The sequence below is a fragment of the Rhinatrema bivittatum genome, chromosome 7, assembly GCF_901001135.1.
Source record: "Rhinatrema bivittatum chromosome 7, aRhiBiv1.1, whole genome shotgun sequence".
NCBI lineage: Eukaryota > Metazoa > Chordata > Amphibia > Gymnophiona > Rhinatrematidae > Rhinatrema > Rhinatrema bivittatum.
Window position 1 is genome coordinate 90,902,755 of NC_042621.1, and position 19,024 is coordinate 90,921,778.

The window sequence follows — 19,024 nt, forward strand, 5'->3', positions numbered from 1 at the left end:
TGTACGTGAGCCTTGCTTCGTGTTCCTGTTTCTCCAAGTTCCTGTTCCATGTTAGTCTCGTCTATGTGCTGATTGACTTCCTGGTTCTGATCATTGCTCCATCTGACCACACCTGCCTTCTCCGTGCCTTGACCATTGCTCAGTCTGACCACGCCTGCCTTCTCCGTGCCTTGACCATTGCTCCCGTCTGACCACGCCTGCCTTCTCCGTGCCTTGACCATTGCTACAAACGACTTCGCCTCAGACTTTCTGAAGTCCAGCGTTCCATGTTGCTTGCTACACCTTCCAAGTGCCGCCAGCTTCCATTCAAGCTTGACAGTGACGCTTCTGTACCTATCCTCTGGACATGGACTATCAAGGCTTCGGCCTCACTTTGCTCAGGCACCTTCAGTTCCTTCTGGTTCCTTGGTGCTTGAGTTCCTGTTCCATATCCCTTCAAGGATAGGACCACACCATCTGCTGGCTGCTGTCTCGGGGCTGAACCATCTACTACCTGTACTTAACCTTGAGGCCTACCTAAGTCCTGCCAGCCCCGGCACCCGAAGGTTCAACCCGAGGGGAATGTGGGCTGGTATAGGTGAAGCTCCAATGGCCTCCAGCTTCAGACCACTCTGCCTGCTGATGGTGGGGACCCATAGGCCCTCGCCTACGGGTTGCGTCAACCCCACCTCAGCCCAAGGATACACCTCCTACACAACAAGACCAGGATGGACTGCAGGCTGGAACCAGCTCTCCGAAGATCAGGACAGGAATCTGGCACAAGGAACTCAGGAACTTGGAACAAAGCTCTAAAACCAAGAAGACTCCGAAGACTTAATCCAACAAATACGGACCCCGGACAGACAAGACCACAGAAGGCCAGGAACTGATGAACAAGAGACCTTGTGAAGGCCACCAGGAAGTTATTGGGGAGCCCTTTTATAGGGCTGCAGGCTAGACATCATCAAGAGGGGCCGCAGGCCCTTTAAATAAGATGAGGCGCAAGCTCGCACCTAGAGGAAAGCTGGCAGAGCAAATGTGTCTGTTGTAGGAGCAGCACGTTGACGGCAACCAGGCCACATAGAAGACAGCAGCAGAAGCGGCTCTCCACTGCACAGAAAGTAGAAGCATTGGTGGCAACTCACCTCTGCAAGGTAAGGCAGCACGTAGCAGCCAAGGAGCGCGGCATTCCACAGTGTTGATGACCCGTGACAGCAGTGCACCAGCTGCATGGAGGACAGGCAGCTGGTGCAGGGGGGGGGGGGTGAGTGAACAGCTCGCAGGGCCTTCCTGTGGGTGGCGAAACTAACAGGTATGACATATTTGTTCTATTTGTGGATATTTTATTTTATTTTTTTAATATTATCCCTGTGGTGACAAGAAGATTTTTCAAAATCAGCGCTGATCTTAAGACAACAGTTTGCTTGCTGCACCCCTGAGGAAGGAAGAGATTCCGAAACCCTGCAGAGTCGGGCGTTTTTGTCAGCGAGCGGCATGAAGACCTGAAAGGAACCCTTTTGACAGGACATCTATTTAAATAGCCATACCGGCATATCACATGCACATACCTGAAAGGGACCTTCTTCCTCGAACATTTGACAACACATAAATACAGAGGACATCCCTCTATCATATACAAGTTAAGTATTTTACTAACTTGCATATACCAACTGCATAAGAGACATCAAATCCAAAAGCAACCGATGATTAAATCTCTAGCACGTTGAAGCGCTTCTAAGCTCCTGTAGGTTTCCCGATACACACACGGGAACCGGCATGCAGTATGATAGTTGCAGGATTTTCACAGTGAATCTGTCTCATAAGTCCAGTATAAAGTGAGAAATAAGTATTTATTCTGGTACCCAAAGGCAGGCAGAGCTCCAAGTCTCAATGCGTGGATGAGACAATGGTGCAGGGAAGAGGGATTCAGTTTTGTAAGGAACTGGACAACCTTTTGTGGTAGGGGGGAGACTTTTCTGAAAGGATGGGCTCCACCTTAACCAGAATGGAACCAGGCTGCTGTCACTAACTTTCAAAAATGAGATAGAGCAGATTTTAAACTAGAACAAGGGGGAAAGCTGACAGTCACTCAGCAGTGCATGGTTTGGAGCAATGTATCTTTGAAGGATATTAATGAAACATGAGAGTTAGGGCATCCCAACAGAGAGGTTCCAATAAAAGTAAAAGTAGTCCATGTGCCTATAAGTAAAGAATCACATGAGCTAAAGAATTCCAAATTATCCATATCAACTGAAAAGAAGGTTGTTAATATAAACAAAACACACACTTTGAAATGACTGTATGCTAATGACAGAAGTAAGATGGGAGAGTTAGAATGTATATAAGTGAATGATGAGATACATATAATTGGCATCTCAGAGACCTGGTGGAAGAAGGATAACCAATGGGACAGTGCTATATTAGGGTACAAATTATACCGCAATGATAGGGAGGATCAACTTGGTGGGGGTGTAGCACTTTATGTCCGGGAGGGTATAGAGTCCAACAGGATAAAGATCATACAAGAGACTAAATGCTCAGTAGAATCTATATGGGTAGAAATCCCATGTGTGTTGAGTAAGAGGATAGTGATAGGAGTATACTATCGTTCACCTGGCCAACATAATCAGACAGATGATGAAATGCTAAGAGATCAGAAAAACTAACCAATTTGGCAGTGCAATAATAATGGGAGATTTCAATTACCCCAATATTGACTGGGTAAATGTACATCAAGACATGCTAGAGACATAAAATTCATGGATGGAATAAACGACTGCTTCAGGGAGCAATTGGTTCAGGAACCAACAAGAGAGGGAGCTATTTTAGATTTAATTCTTAGTGGAATGCAGGATTTGATGACGGAGGTAAAGGTGGTGGGGCCCCTTGGCAATAGTGATCATAACATGATCACATTTGAACTAATGACTGGAAGGGGGACAATATGTAAATCTACAGCTCTAACACAATTTTCAAAAGGGAAACTTTGATAAAATGAGGAAAATAGTTAGAAAAAAACCTGAAAGGTGCAACTGCAAAAGTTAAAAGTGTACAACAGGTATAGACTGTTTCAAAATACAATCTTAGAGGTGCAGTCCACATGTATTCCATGCATTAAGAAAGGTGGGAGGAAGGGAAAACGATTACCATCATGGTTAAAAGGTGAGGTGAAAGAGGCTATTTTAGCCAAAAAAAAAAATCCTTCAAAAACTGGAAAAAGGATCTATCTGAAGAAAATAGGAAAGGGCATAAACATTGTCAAGATAAGTGTAAAATGCCCCCTTACCTGCCCCAAGAACATTGTGCCCAAACTTAAAAAACAAAACTAAAAACCTGGCTTTTCTCACAAGACTTTACCTAACTTCTCCTCTCCTACACCATAGCTACCCCCCTTCTCTTTAGGTCCCTTCACCCTGCACCCATCAAGCCAAACTAAAATTGCCTCATTTCAACAAAGCACCCCTTCCCCCCCCCTCCCCCTACTCGCTTAATTTCTACCTCCGCACTCTTTATCCCATTCCTGCAAATGATTACCTCTTAAATATTCACCACAAATGGTAAACTCACTGTACATACTCCACAGCTTCGCTTTATTGTAAAATACTCGATACCTTCTATACGTTATCTTCTATATGGTTAACATTTCTCTCCTTTTCTTGACTCTGCCATGCTAGCCCTTTTACCCCCAGTTCCAGTACCCCTTTGTTACAAGTAATTTCTAATTCCTCTTCAAAATTCTATTGTTACCCCTGTTTCAATATAAACCAATGTGATATTCGCATGAATGTAGGTATAGAAAAGTTTTAAATAAACAAACAAACATGGATCAGGCAGGCTAAGAGAGAATTTGAAATGAAGTTGGCCCTAGAGGCAAAAACTCATAATAAAAACGTTTTAAAATATATCCAAAGCAAGAAACCTGTGAGGGAGTCGGTTGGACAGTTATATGACCAAGGGGTTACAGTGGCTCTTAGGAAAGATAAGGCCATTGCAGAAAGACTAAATTAATTCTTTGCTTCTGTGTTTACTAATGAGGATGTTGGGGAGATACCAGTTCCGGAGATGGTTTTCAAGGGTGATGATTCAAAGGAATTGAAACAAATCACTGTGAATCTGGAAGAAGTAGTAGGCCAGATAAACAAGCTAAAGAGTTTCAAATCACCTGGACCGGATGGGTATACACCCCAGGGTTCTGAAGGAACTCAAAAAAGAAATTTCAGATCTATTAATTAAAATTTGTAAACTTTCATTAAACTCATCCATTATATTTGAAGACTGGAGGTAGGCCAATGTAACCCCAATATTTAAATAGGGCTCCAGGGGTGATCCGGGTAACTATAGACCAGTGAGCCTGACTTCAGTGCCGGGAAAAATTGTGGAAACAATACTAAAGATCAAAATCGTAGAGCATATAGAAAGACATGTTTTAATTGAACACAGTCAACATGGATTTACCCAAGGGAAGTCTCGCCTCACAAATATGCTTCATTTTTTTTGAAGGGGTTAATAAACATGGGGATAAAGGTGAACCGGTAGATGTAGTGTATTTGGATTTTTAGAAGGTATTTGACAAAGTCCCTCATGACAGCTTCTGAGAAACTAAAAAGTCATGGGATAGGAGGCAGTGTACTTTCGTGGATTACAAACTGGTTAAAAGACAGGAAACAGAGAAGGATTAAATGGTCAATTTTCTCAGTGGAAAAGGGTAAACAATGGAGTGCCTCAGGGATCTGTACTTGGACTGGTACTTGTCAATATATTTATAAATGATCTTGAAAGGAATACGACGAGTGAGATAACCAAATTTGCAGATGATATAAAATTATTCAGAGCAATTAAATCACAAGCGGATTGTGATAAATTGTAGGAGGACCTTGCGAGACTGGAAGATTGGGCATCCAAATGGCAGATGAAATTTAATGTGGACAAGTGCAAGGTGTTGCATATAGGGAAAAATAACCCTTGCTGTAGTTACATGATGTTAGGTTCCATATTAGGAGCTAATACCCAGGAAAAAGATTTAGGCGTCATAGTGGATAATACATTGAAATTGTCAGCTCAGTGTGCTGCAGCAGTCAAAAAAGCAAACAATGTTAGGAATTATTAGAAAGGAAATGATGACTAAAACGAAAAATGTCATAATGACTCTGTATCGCTCCATGGTGAGACCGCACCTTGAGTACTGTGTATAATTCTGGTCGCCGCATATCCAAAAAGATATAGTTGCGATGGAGAAGGTACAGAGAAGGGTGACCAAAACGATAAAGGGGATGGAACTGCTCCCCTATGAGGAAATACTAAAGAGGTTAGGACTTTTCAGCTTGGAGAAGAGATGGCTCAAGGGGTATATGATAGAGGTCTTTAAAATCATGAGTGGTCTAGAATGGGAAAGGGTGAATTGCATATTTACTCTTTCGGTTAATAGAAGGACTAGGGGGCATTCCATTAAGTTAGTAAGTAGCACATTTAAAACTAATTGGAGAAAATTCTCTCTCACTCAATGCACAATTAAGCTCTGGAATTTTTTGCCAGAGAATGTGGTTAGTGCAGTTAGTGTAGCTGGATTTAAAATAGTTTGGATAAGTTCATAGAGAAGTCCATTAACTGATATTAATCAAGTTGTCTTAGAGAATAGCCACTGCTATTACTGGCAGCAGTAGCATGGGACCTACTTAGTGTTTGGGTGCTTGCCAGGTACTTGGAGCCTGGATTGGCCACTGTTGGAAACAAGATGCTGGGCTTGATGGACCCTTGGTCTGACTCAGTATGGCAATTTCTTTTGTTCTTCATTTCCATGCACTGGCCACTAAGGATCCTCTGTTTTTTATCCCATGCCCTTTTGAATTCCATTATCTTACTTTTATTCAGTACGTCTTCTAGGAGGACATACCAAGCATCCACCATCCTTTATATGAAAAAAAAAAAAAAAAAAAAAACCTTTTCCTCACATTATTCCTGAGTCAATCCCCTTGGAGTTTCAGATCATGACCTCCTCCATCTCACACCACTTGTACAGCTTATTTTCCAACGGAAAATGTTCAATTCATGTACATTTCATATCTCCTCTTTTCTCCTCTCCTTCAGGGTATACATATTTAGGTCCTACAGTCCATATGATTTTCATTTCCGACCCCATACCATTTTAGTTATCGTTGTCTGGTCGGTTGCCATTCTGTCTTTATCCTTTTTGAGATACAGTCTCCAGAACTGAACACTCCAGGTGAGACCTCACCAAAGACCTGTACAGGTAACTCCAAAAATTATCCACAGATGTCCTCCAAAACAGACACATCTTGGACATTAGCACAAAACTAACATTTTTAATGTAAAAACTTTGAAAAATGTTTAAATAACAGATATAACAGGATGAGTTTTAAAAAAAGTAAAGAGAAAAAAAATTGTGTATACCTACCTGATTATTTGTGAATACCCTGAATATATGCAGTTCTGAATCCGGAGCAAATCCCTGGCATTCTCTCATGCTGGCTATCACTCCTGCAACAAAAGTCCCATGGCCCAGCCCTACCAGAAAAGATTAATGCTATTAAACTAATTATGCTACAACAGAAAGTATAATGAACAATATGATTTTTCAAGCCTAAGTCAAGAAGTAATGAGTATAACATTTTTGAATTATCAACACTTTTACATCCCCTACTCACCTAAAATGTTCATGTGAAAAGCCCACCCTAACGCTTGCAAAGATTGTAGGCATTACATATGCAGATATGTAATCATTTAAGGATTTTGCACGTATAAAAAGTGGGCAATCCAGGACATAGTACATAAAAATTCACCTTTATTTCTGAGTTATTAAAGAGTTTGGGTTGGACTTCCACTTTCACATAATTTTTTGTGGGTGCTCAACAATACTTCTCATCCACAGACACAGTCAGAGCAGAGGACTGGAAATATAAAGGGGATTTCTTTTTTTTTTTTTTTTAGTCAGGAGACTTCACCACTCTTTATGGGGCCAATGTAATTGAAATGTACGCTAAGGGGGTAATTTGCAAAATGAGTTATACCCGTAAATGTAACTACTATTGTAGCAATTTTCAAAAGCCATTTACTCAAGTAAAGTGCATTTGGCACACTTTTAAAACTACTGTGTTAAAAACATTAACTTTCAATGTAACAAGGTAAAGAGATGCAGAGCACACAGTAGTGAAGTGAAAATGTGCGCTAAAACAGTAGTTAATTTTACACTTCAATGGGTTAGGTGTGGAAGTTAAGTTAATTTATACTTCTAACCAAGAAGAAAACAATTAGATTATCTTTAGTGTGGGTTTCTGTGATAATATTTCTTCACCAGTTGAGAAATTCTAAATTCAATTTTTATCTCATCTTTGGCAATGGAGTGAAAGTAAACTTAACCTTTTTCCTTTCTTGAAAGAAGGTGATTGACAATCAAAGCACTTTTTTCATCCTAAAGATGATTTTAATTTTTTACATTTACATTTCACTTCTCTAAAATAGATTTTTCAGTAAAGATTACTATCTGTCTCTCGGATTTTGACCTGCGGTTTATTTCATATCTGAAGGAGTTCCACGAGATGAGTGTTAATCCTGTTTTCTTGGTTTACTGTGTAGAATAATTACTTTGCCTTAGACAAGAATTATTTTATCTTAGCAAAATGAAAAAATAAACAACATATTTACTTATAACATTTGTTTGGGAGACATCATGAATATATGGGACACAATAGCTTCTTTCAACCATTTCTGGGCACGTCTAGTGAAAGTCAGTGTAGAACAGATGTACATGGAATTTATACCTGTTAACCTAAAGATCATTGAAAACATGAGGTTTTTCCATTCGTACAGCACAATATACCATTACAGTCCACATGGATCTGAGAGCTCTCATTCTTTTAAACATAGAAATGACGGCAGAAAAGGACCAAATGGTCCATCCAGTCTGCCCAGTAAGCTTATGATAATATCTGCTGCACCTTGTAGGTTACCCTGTGCTTATCAGTTTCCCACACTGTAAAAGTCAGGGCCCTCAGTTGCTGTTTGAATCCAATTCCCCGTTTTGCCTTGCCATTTAAGCAGAAAGCAACTAATCCCTCCTTTCCCATGTCTCTCAAACCATACAGCAGCAAAGACAATAGTCATCATTTAAACACTTACTGGCAGAAAACTCAGTCACTATTAAGAACTCAGATAAATATTTTTCAGAGTGCTATAAAAACATCCAGAATGGAACTATCAGAAGGGGTCTAGTTTAGGCTACATCGCCGTCACATGATGACCACCAATTTTGAAATCAAGAAAATTTCTTAAATCTTCAGGTTGAAAAAACATCTATCACGTATTCCAAGATTTAAAGAAACATTTTTAAGGGTTTGTAGGAAAAACTCTCACATAAAAGTCCATTAGATATAGTATGGACCAATGATTATAATTATGGCACCATATAGGCTAACTTAAAATATGATCCAGGCGTGTGCAATATCAAAGTCCTTTTTAAGAGCCAGTATCAAATTTTGTTATGAAGCTATGATCTATAAAAATTGTGTGGATGATTCTGTAGAAAAATATATCCAGGGAAGATACTGATGCATTGAAAGAATGCTTTACATTTGTTCTTTGTCTGCTTATTTACATCTGGAAAAAGCAATACATTCTAATCTGGATTCCTATAGTTCGTAGTAAAAAATAATTTATCCAAGTTTTTCCTTTTGCTTGTTGTTTATATGTTGTCTACATCATTCTCACCTTCCTCTGTAGGATAACCCCCTTCTTCTGTATAAGGAGTTCACAGAGGATAGGTAAAGATGTTAAGATTTATAACTTGTATTGTATGTTTCCTTTTTTCTTCATTATGTTTCTGTGCTACCTTATTTTCTTGTATAAGTTTTTACTTTTAATATACGGTGTAATTAAAATGGATAAAGAGAAACAAATATCCATCCATCCATGTGATAAGCCCAGAATGCACAAAATGGTTACATTTGGGAACTGTAAGTCATGAATTTTGTAGACAATAGACTTAATATATTACTTTTCATTCAAACAGGATCACTGATAAAGTTGCATCTAGAGAACTGTGTACAATTCTGGTTGCTATTTCTCAAAAAAAAGAAATAGCTTAACAAGAAAAAGGCAGAGAAGGATGACCAAAATGATAAAGGGGATGGAACGGCACCCCTGTGGGGAAAAGCTCAAGAGGTTAGGATGCATCAGCTTGGAGAAGAGATGGTTGAGGGAGATGATACAGGTCCACAAAATCATGAGTGGAGAACAGGTGAATGTGAATCGGTTATTTACTCTCTCAAAAAATACAAAGATGAGAGGCACTCCATAAAATTACTAAGTAGCACATTTAAAACAAATCAAAGAAAATATTTTTCTACTGAACATACAATTAAGCTCTGTAATTCATTGCCAGAGCATATAGTAAAGATGGTTAATGCAACTGGTTTTAAAAGAAGTTTGGACAAGTTCTTGGAGGAAAAGTCCATAAACTATTAACAATAAGGCAGACTTGTGAAAAGCCTCTACTTATTCCTGTGGGTTAGCAGTATGGGCTCTAATCTACTGTTTGGAATCCTGCCAGGTACTTTGATTGGCTACTGCTGGAAACAGGATACTGGGTTTGATGGACCCTTGGTCTGATTCAGTAAGGCAATTCTTGTCTTATGCGCTTTACAATAACAGCAATTTAGAGCTCTCTCTTTCTAGATATAAATATATATTTATTTTATTTATAAATTTATATATAGTTTATCAACATTTCTAAGCAATTTACAAAAGGTATATTCAAAGATTAATTAACAAAGACATCATAAATCTAAAATAAATAACCAAACAACAGTGCAAGTAAAACATAAAACATAATACCACTGTCCGACTGGCTCTTTGTTATTACTGAGAGAACTGACCCCTACTAAGGCTATCTGTTAAATATATGTACTGAAAGCCTGGCTCAAATAGGAATGCCTTCACCATTTTTCTAAAGATTGTTAATGCTGCTTCGCTCTTTATTTGTAGCAGAACAGCATTCCAGACAGCTGGTCCCTGAGTGTAAAACAAACATTATCTTGACTCATCTAGGCAAACTAGTTTAAATGAAGGAATATCTAAAAGCATTTGAGAAGCTGAATGGAAGGTTTGCACTGGGTAATATAGTTTTAAAACTGAATTTATGTTATGTGAGGCAATGCCTTTGATTCCTTTAAAAACTAGAGTTAGTATCTTCATTTGTATTCTCCAAGAAATGGGTAACCAACGATGTTTGACCAGATAAGATGTGATGTGGTGGAAGGTTGGAATTTGCTCAATAATTCTTATAGATAATTCTGAATATATTGCAAGTCTTGCAAGATGTTTTGAGGAAGGCCTAAATAGAGTGAATTACAGTAATCCACTGCTGACATCACAAGGGAATGAATGACTGTTTTCAAATCTGAGTCATATATATACACCCTTAGCTGCTGTGTGGTGGTTCTATCAGTATTCTTCTGCTTGCAGCCACTACAGGTCAATTTGAGTTCTAATGTACACTCCTGACAAAATATGCGCATACTGTCCCCTGAGTAAACAGTGTGCTCTTTGCTGCACAAAAAGGTACAGGTGCATGGATGAAAGTTTCAGAAAGGATGGTCACAGGTTCTCTGTGTGATCAGGCCTGACAGAGACTTTTGTATCAAGTGGATAGAAGCAGGCACCATCATGTGGCCTTTCATACCAGCACAGCTGGATCCACATAACTGCAAGAAGCCAGAGGCAGTAGTGGTATGAGTCAAGAGGATACAATTAGGCCCATCCTGGCTGCAGGAGGGAGAGGGCAACAGTTGGATAGGCAAGATGGAGGAAGATAGATCATACTTCGACTGGACTGTGGGGAGGAGAGGTGAGGGAGAAGGAAGGTAGAAACAAAGGGAGGTTAGATATGGTGAGTTAGGATGGGTGCAAGGGACAGAGGTATGCATTCCACTGCATATTTTTGCAGATTGCAACTAGTATTTAAATGCAATTTCAATTACCGATGCTTAATCTGAGATGTAAACCAACGTGATATGTTTTTACATGAATGCCGGTATATAAAAATAAATAAATAGTATTTATATATTGTTTGCCTGCATTGCTTGACAGTTTCTAGACAATAAGTGAAGAGACAAACCATATTATAATATTCCATTCACAGTTGTGTAAACCAGGACATATGCCAGTGATCTGCAAAAAACTCAAATGAATGTCAGAGCAAAAGTTAGAACACATTTCAGGGGTTCTTCTAACTTACAATTGAGTTTTGTGACCAATAATGAACATTGGAGAAATTACTTCCCTGATAATTTCATTTTCCTTAGTGTAGACAGATGGACTCAGGACCAATGGGTATTGTGTACTCCTGATAGCAGATGGGAGACTGAGTCAGATTTCAATCTGATGTCAGCCTACATATACCCGTGCAGGAAGTGCAGCTCTTCAGTATTCTCCTCGAAAAGCAATTGTGGATATATGTGTGTTGTAATAACTTGATTAGCTTGGCTAACTTGATTAATTTGATTAACTTGATTAATTTGTACTGGTTGAATTGATTTCCAAATGGAGACCGCCAGTGCACTCAACCGAAAAACACCGACACCTGGCAACTATGGGTGTCTTGAACTAGGGGTAATACCTGACTTATCCATGTTTGTCTTGCTCTCGGGGATCGTCCCCAGAGGTTTCCAGAATTTGGGGCAGCCGTGGTTGGGATGCTGAGTCCATCTGTCTACACTAAGGAAAAATTATCAGGTAAGTAATTTCTCCATTTCCTAGCATGTAGCAGATGGAGTCAGGACCAATGAGATGTATAAAAGCTATTCCCGAACTGGGTGGGAAGCTGCCCATGGCCCACTTATTACTGCCCTTGCGAATGCTGTGTTTTCCCGGGCCTGGACATCCAGGTGGTAGAACCTTGAGAAGGTATGTATGGAGGACCACGTCGCAGCCCGACAGATCTCGGCGGGTGACAGCATCTTGGTTTCTGCCCAGGACACTGCCTGGGCCCTTGTAGAATAGGCCTTGACTTGTAGAGGTAGAGGCTTCCCTGCCTCTACGTAGGCCACCTTGATTACTTCTTTGATCCAGCAGGCTATGGTTGCCCACAAGGCCGATTCCCCCTCTTTCTTCCCGTTGTGAAGGACGAACAGATGGTCTGTCTTTCATATGGATTCCAATCTTTCCAGGTATCGGACTAGGAATCTGCCGACGTTAAGGTGGCGAAGAAGGCATGAATCTTCTGAGTCCTTATGCTCGTCTGGCGATGGCAGAGAGATGGTTTGGTTTAGGTGAAAATGAGAAACCACCTTTGGAAGGAAGGGACAGTGCGGAGCTGTATGGATCCCAGTGTGATCCTGAGGAATGGTTCCCGACAGGAGAGTGCTTCAAGCTCGGAGATGCAGCAGGCTGAACATATTGCCATTAGGAATGCAGTCATCAGAGTCAGGAGCCGTAGTGACAGACCGCATGTAGGTCTGAAGGACGTTCCCGCTAGGAAGTCTAGTACTAGGCTGAGATTCCATAGGGGCACCGGCCACTTTAGAGGTGGTCGGATTTGTTTGACCCCTCTCAGAAAGCGGGAGATGTCTGGATGGGATGATAGACTGATGCCGTCCACTTTGGTTCTGGAAGCAGGCCAGCGCGGCCACCTGAACCTTGAGGGAGTTGAGAGACAACCCCTTCTTCAAGCCATCCTGCAGATATTACATAGAAACATAGACATAAAAATGACGGCAGAAGAAGACCAAACGGCCCATCCAGGATTATGGGGATCATGGGGATTTTGACTGCCAGCGGAAGGATGTCGCGATCCTCACAACAGGCTTTGAATATTCTCCATATACGTATGTAAGTTACAGAAGTGGAAAACTTGCGTGCTCGGAGCAAGGTGTCAATCACTGCCTTGGAATAACTGCTCTTCGTCAGGCGAGTCCTCTCAATGACCAGACCGTAAGAGAGAATAGAGTTGGGTCTTCGTGAAGGATCGGTCATTGCCGGAGAAGGTCCCTGTGTGGAGGTAGATACAGAGGGTTCCCCACAAGAAGTCTTCGCATGCCTGCATACCATGGCCTTCTTGGCCAGTCAGGGGCCACTAGAATTACTAGCCCCCTGTGATGTTCTATCTTACGGATGATCCTGCCCAGTAGTGGCCACGGGGAAAAGGCGTACAAGCAGGTCTTCCTGTGGCCAGGTCTGTACGAGGGCATCAATTTCCTGGGATTGTGGCTCTCATCTGCGGCTGAAGAACTTGGGAACTTGGGCGTTGGACTGGGTTGCCAGAAGACCCATCGCTGGGGTTCTCCAGCAGTTTACTATCAACTGGAAGGCTGTGGTCGACAGCCTCCATTCCCCTGGGTCTAGACTCTCTCTGCTGAGGTAATCCGTAGTGACATTGTCTTTTTCTGCGATATGGGCGGCTGAGATCCCTTGGAGGTTTGCTTCCGCCCACGCCATTAGGGGGTCTATTTCCAGGGACACCTGTTGACTTCTGGTTCCTCACTGGCAGTTGATGTAGGCAACTGTTGTGGCGTTATCTGACATGACTGACAGATTCGCCCCGGAGTCTGTGACTGAATTGTAGGCAGGCTAGTCTGACAGCTCGGGCTTCCAGTCTGTTTATGTTCCATCCTGACTCTTGCTTGTCCCATTGCCCCTGAGCCATCAGTTCCTTGCAGTGGGCTTCCCAACCTCGTAGGCTCCCATCCATGGTGAGAAAAAGACCCAGGTCAGTGGGGATAGCCTTACTCCCTTGCTCAGATGGTCTTCTCGTAGCCACCATTGGAGCTGGGTCCGCACCTCTGCTGGTAGCTGGAGGCGAATGGAGTAGTTCTGGGACATTAGGTTCCATCGTGACAGTAGGGAACATTGCAGTGGTCGCATGTGGGCCCTTGCCCATGGGACGACTTCTAGGGTTGATGTCATGAGGCAGAGGACTTGGAGGTAGTCCCATACCTTGGGGCGAGCACAGCTCAACAGTTTTCGCAACTGGTCCATCAATTTCCTTCTCTTTGTAGGGGGAAGAACAGCCCTGTCTTGTTTGGTGTCGAACCGGACTCCCAGGTACTCTAGCGATGGGAGGGCTGCAGGCAGCTCTTGGTTGTGTTGACGACCCACCCGAGATTCAGCAGTAGGTTCTTGATTATGGTGGTCGCCTGGTAACTTTCCTCTGGAGATTTTGCCCTGATCAGCCAATCGTCCAGATATGGGTGTACGAGGATTCCTTCTTTCATCAGTGTCGCCGCCACTACAACCATGATTTTGGTGAAAGTCCGAGGGGCCAGGAACTGGTAATGGGGTCCAGTATCACGAAGTGTAGGAAGCGCTGATGGTCGTGATGGACCGAGATGAGGAGATAGGCTTCTGAGAGATCAGGAATTCTCCCGGTTGAACTGCCCTTATGACTGAGCGTCGAGTTTCCATGCGGAAGTGTGGTACCCTCAGGTAGCAATTGACGGACTTGAGGTCCAGGATGGGCCGGAATGTTCCCTTTTTCTTGGGGACGATAAAATAGATGGAATAGTGACCAGTATTTTGTTGGTGAGAGGGCACCGAGGTTATCGCCTTTAGGGCGAGTAGTTTTGTCAGTGTGGTTTCTACCGCCGTCCTCTTGGAGAGGAAGTGGCACGGTGATCAAATTTGTCTAGAGGGATTCTGTGGAAGTCCAGGTAGTATCCCTCTCGAATGATGGTTAGGACTCACTTGTCTGAAGTTATCTCGACCCATCTTTGGTAGAAGTGGGCAAGCCTGCCCCCTATGGCTTCTTCCAGTGGATGGGTCTGTTGATTCTCATTGTGGGGTGTGGCTGGGGCCTGTACCTGAGCCGGCTCCCTTCTTGTTGTGTCTGTTCCAAAAGGACTGGCCCCTGCCTGCGGGGCGAGGTGCTTGGTATGTGTTTTTGTACAGTCTAAAGCGCTGGATCCTCTGCCCTTGGATCTTCGGGGAGAGGGGTGTTGGTTACCGGAGGACAGGAACAAAAGAAACAGAGGTACTGGGGATTCGCCCCATTTGTCGGCTAACTTCTCCAGTTCACTTCCGAACAGGAGGGCTCCTTTAAAGGGCATTCTTGTGAGTTTCGTCCTGGAAGTCGCGGCGGCTGACCAATTTCGGAGCCAGAGTTGCCTTCTGGCTGCCACTATGGATGAGACACCCCGGCTGAGGTGCGCACCAGGTCGGAGGTCGCATCCATGAGAAAAGATATCGCCGGTTCTAATGTTTCGACGGATGTGGTTGCGTCCCTGAAAAGCGACAAGCAGGCACGTGTTACCACGGCACAGAAGCAGCGATCTGCAGGGACATAGCTGCTACATCAGATGACTGTTTAAGGATGGATTCCTGACGTCTGTCCTGGGTATCCTTGAGTACAGCTCCTCCTTCGACTGGAATGGTGGTGCGCTTTGAGATGGCGCAGACCATGGCATCCACTTTGGGGATCCCTAGGAGTTCTTTGGCTGAGGGTTCCAGGGGGTATAGGGCTTCTAGGGCCTGTCCTCCTTTCAAGCTGGTCTCCGGGGCATTCCATTCCAGGTCAATCAGTTGCTGTATGGCCTGTAGCATTGGGAAACAGCATGAGGCCTGACGGAGCCCGACCAAAACAGAGTTCGTCTTTGGCTCCGCTGCGGTACTTGTGCCTGGTATGGCCAGCGTCTTCAGGCTCAGAGACACGAGATCTGGTAACTTGTCTTTGGCAAAGAAATGCATAATGGTTCGGTATGGTTCCGTTCCTGGGGAGATTTCCCCATCCTCCAGGGAATCTGTCTCTTCCTCCAAGGTGTCTGTGTCCCCTAAGGAAAGGCATTTGCCTGCAGGAGGCACGTCTCGGGGAGGCCGCGAGGGTCTCCAAGTGGAAGGACCCTCACACCGGATCGGGGTCTAGCCTGGACGGGGCTGTTCAACCCGATGGAACAGACGCCAGAGGGCAATCTGTGTGGCTCGTCAAGCCTCGGAGACTTTCATAAAGTTTTCTACCTTACCTTATCTCGGACTTTCTCGTGCCAGGCGGTCTCTGGCTGCAGGGGGAGAGGGAAAATACCTTCACCGCCGCGTCCTGTATAGCACCCGCTGCCTCTCAGGCACTCAGGGGACTAAGTCCACGCCGGGAACCGGGAACCGGACCGAGGTATACCTCTGAGGGATCTCGGAAATCACCTCAGGAATTCTCGACTGGGGGAGGGACCCTTAGCGTTGCGTTCGTGGACCCTTGAGCCGGCTAGAGATGATGAAAGCGCACCGTGAAGGCCCACAGCGGAGGTCGTAGCCGGGAGGCGGATCAAGAGGAGACCCACCGAATTTTCACCACTGGAAGCCCCAGATCCTCCCAGGAGGAGCCCTTGAGGATACGAGCCGCTTGGACTTACGTGCAGTCTCCTGAAGACGAGTACCCGAAGAGTTGTCCAGAAGTTGCGAAGCGGAGGATTGGTTGGAGCCAGGAGACCAATAGGAACTTCACCACTGGAAGCCTGAGTTCCCCCCAGGAGGAGCCCGTGAGGACCCGAGCCGCTTGGACTTAGGCGAGGTCTCCTGGACGGAGTGAACGCGGAGCAGTCCGGATCAAGACAGGCAGCAGACTAGTAGGACGTGGAACAAACCAGGAGTCAGGGCAGGCGGCAAACAGCAGAATACCAGAGGACAAGCCAAGTCAGGAGTCAGGAGCCAGGAGACGAAGCCAGGAGCCAGGAGACGAGCGAGACGAAGCCAGGAGACGAACGAGACGAAGCCAGGAGACGAACGAGACGAAGCCAGGAGACGAGCCGAAGTCAGAAGCCAGGAACAAGAGCAAGCAAGGATGGACGCGAGCAGGAACAAGGCTGGAGCAGGGAAACGCGGGAACAAGAATGAAGACAGCAACTACTAACCACTAGAAGGGAACCTCGTTGCAAGGCAAGGCGTAGTTTGGCTGCAGGGTTTAAATCCCTGCCGGCGTCTGACGTGCTCCCGGTGACGGAGCCATCTTTCCCACGCTGGTCCCTTTAAATCTGAAGCCCCTGCGTGCGCACGCACCTAGAGGGACAGGGCCCGCAGGAGAGCAGCGGCGGCATCTCCCTCACAGAGGGAGCACCGCGAGCAGGAGCCAGCCAGGCCTGAGCAGGCCTCAAGGACGCCGCAGCTGATCAGCAGGAGGGAGACCGGAGCGCGGCCCGGAATCGCAACACTTAGGTATCACCACAGGAGAGCAGGGCTCGTCTTATAGAGGTAAGATTTTCTTTCTTCTTTGGTTTGGATTTTCTAACACTGTGAGAGTGTGTGTGGAGTCCCAAATTGCTTAGGGGACAGAGAAATACTGAAGAGCTGCACTTCCTGCACAGGTATATGTAGGCTGATGTCAGATTAAAATCGGACTCTGTCTCCCAACTGCTATCAGGAGTACACTATACCCATTGGTCCTGAGCCCATCTGCTACACACTAGGGAAAAAAATGTACTGAATGGATGTGGTCATCTAAGCATCTCATGTCCTGGATTAGGTTTATCTGGATTCTACATCAATGAGTGTTCAAATACATATTTCTGTTGTCACTCAGATTTTCAAGCAGAAATAACTCAGAAGAGAGGCTCTACTATCCAGTGAGGCATCTTGCTTCAACATAGGTCTACTCCAGCAGCAATCAGCATTCTGACTAAGCCTGAGAGGATGAGGATTGAGCTGTTATCTTGACACCTAGTGGTCATCTCATATCCAAAAGATCAGTGCCTCCACACCAAAGGACTTCACAACAGACAGAAATGAATAGTACTGCTTATTTCTATAGCACTATTAGACTCACACAGTGGTAATGAGGCAAAGACTCTTTAATCTCGTTTGACGAGAGTCTCAACCATTGGTGTGTTTTAGGAAGTACTTCTTTATGAAGCACGCATTAGAGTTTTTCCTTCTTGGTCTGCTGGCCAAGACTCCATGGCATCTAGTGAATACTCAAAATGTGAGACCATAATTACTCCACACTCAAGAGACTTGCTGTACCGTTTATTCTACAGAAGAGATTCAGGAAGAGTCCTCATGCTTTCTGTTCCTGTCCTCTACATATAATAATATATTATATATAAATAACAAATAAATAATATATTAATATCTTAATACCATATATTTTTCCATTTCCTTAAACATATACAGTTCTATGTTCATTAATATAATAATGCTGGAGACAAACTAGTAGAATATTGAAAGCTGTTTTCCCAAAGAGAATTGGATAGGATGGAGAATAAAGTTGCTCTGTGGAGGATAATGAAAAAAGATCAAACACGATTCTTATCCAAAGACCCACAGAATTGTGCTTGTTCATCCTAAAAAAAAATTCTGTATTTACAACAGAAAATTTCACATGATTTTAAACCTACCATCATCCAAAGTTTTCTCATTAGTCCAATTCGTTCTCTCTTTAACATTTTTGAAATGTGGATGCTTCTCACTCAATCCAGTGTCAAAGACTGCAACTCTTACATCAAGACCTGTATGCACAGAAAAGAGCATATCCACATTTGTTTATACAAGTACAGCAACTAATCAATTATTTCTATAACTGGTATGGAATTATTATTTTACTACAGAAGAAGAATAAGTGCTCAAAAAGTACAGGGAGATAATAGTATACACAGGAAAAGCGATGTCCACATGCACATATGCTATAATATAGCCCTCATAATAGGCACTACTTGCTTAGGGGTTGATTTTAAAAGCTGCGAGGTTCCCGGCACGCGCACAAATGGACGCGCCAATTTTATAACATGTGCGCGTCGCCGCATGCATGTTATAAAATTCGATACCCGCATGCGCAAGGGGGGGGGGGAGCGATTTAAAAAAAAAAAAAAAATTGCGGCAACGCTGAACAACCCACTCTCAGTTCCCTCCCATTTAGCTCCAATTAAGGAGTGGACAGGGAGGGAACTTCCCTATCCCCCTACCTACTCTTCCTCCCTTTTCCCCTCTCTTCTCCGCCCCCCCCCCCCCCCCCCCCCAATAGAATGTTTTGCTACTTACTTCATCTTCGCTGGTGAAGTAAGTTGTGCGCGCCTGCCGCCCGCCAATGCACGCTTCCCCGGGACAGGGCCTAATGGCCGCT

At 43.8% G+C, this 19,024-nt stretch overlaps 1 protein-coding gene across 1 annotated transcript in view; it reads right to left on the reverse strand.

Moving 5' to 3' along the window:
• Positions 1 to 19,024, reverse strand: part of MBTPS1 (membrane bound transcription factor peptidase, site 1) — a 297,566-nt gene that overhangs the window by 215,087 nt on the left and 63,455 nt on the right. Inside the window, exons 5-6 of the mRNA XM_029608668.1 lie at positions 18,303 to 18,413; positions 6,392 to 6,501 (exon numbers count right to left, since the gene is read on the reverse strand). Of these exons, the coding sequence (XP_029464528.1) occupies positions 6,392 to 6,501; positions 18,303 to 18,413 (221 nt within the window). The remainder of the gene's footprint in view (positions 1 to 6,391; positions 6,502 to 18,302; positions 18,414 to 19,024) is intronic.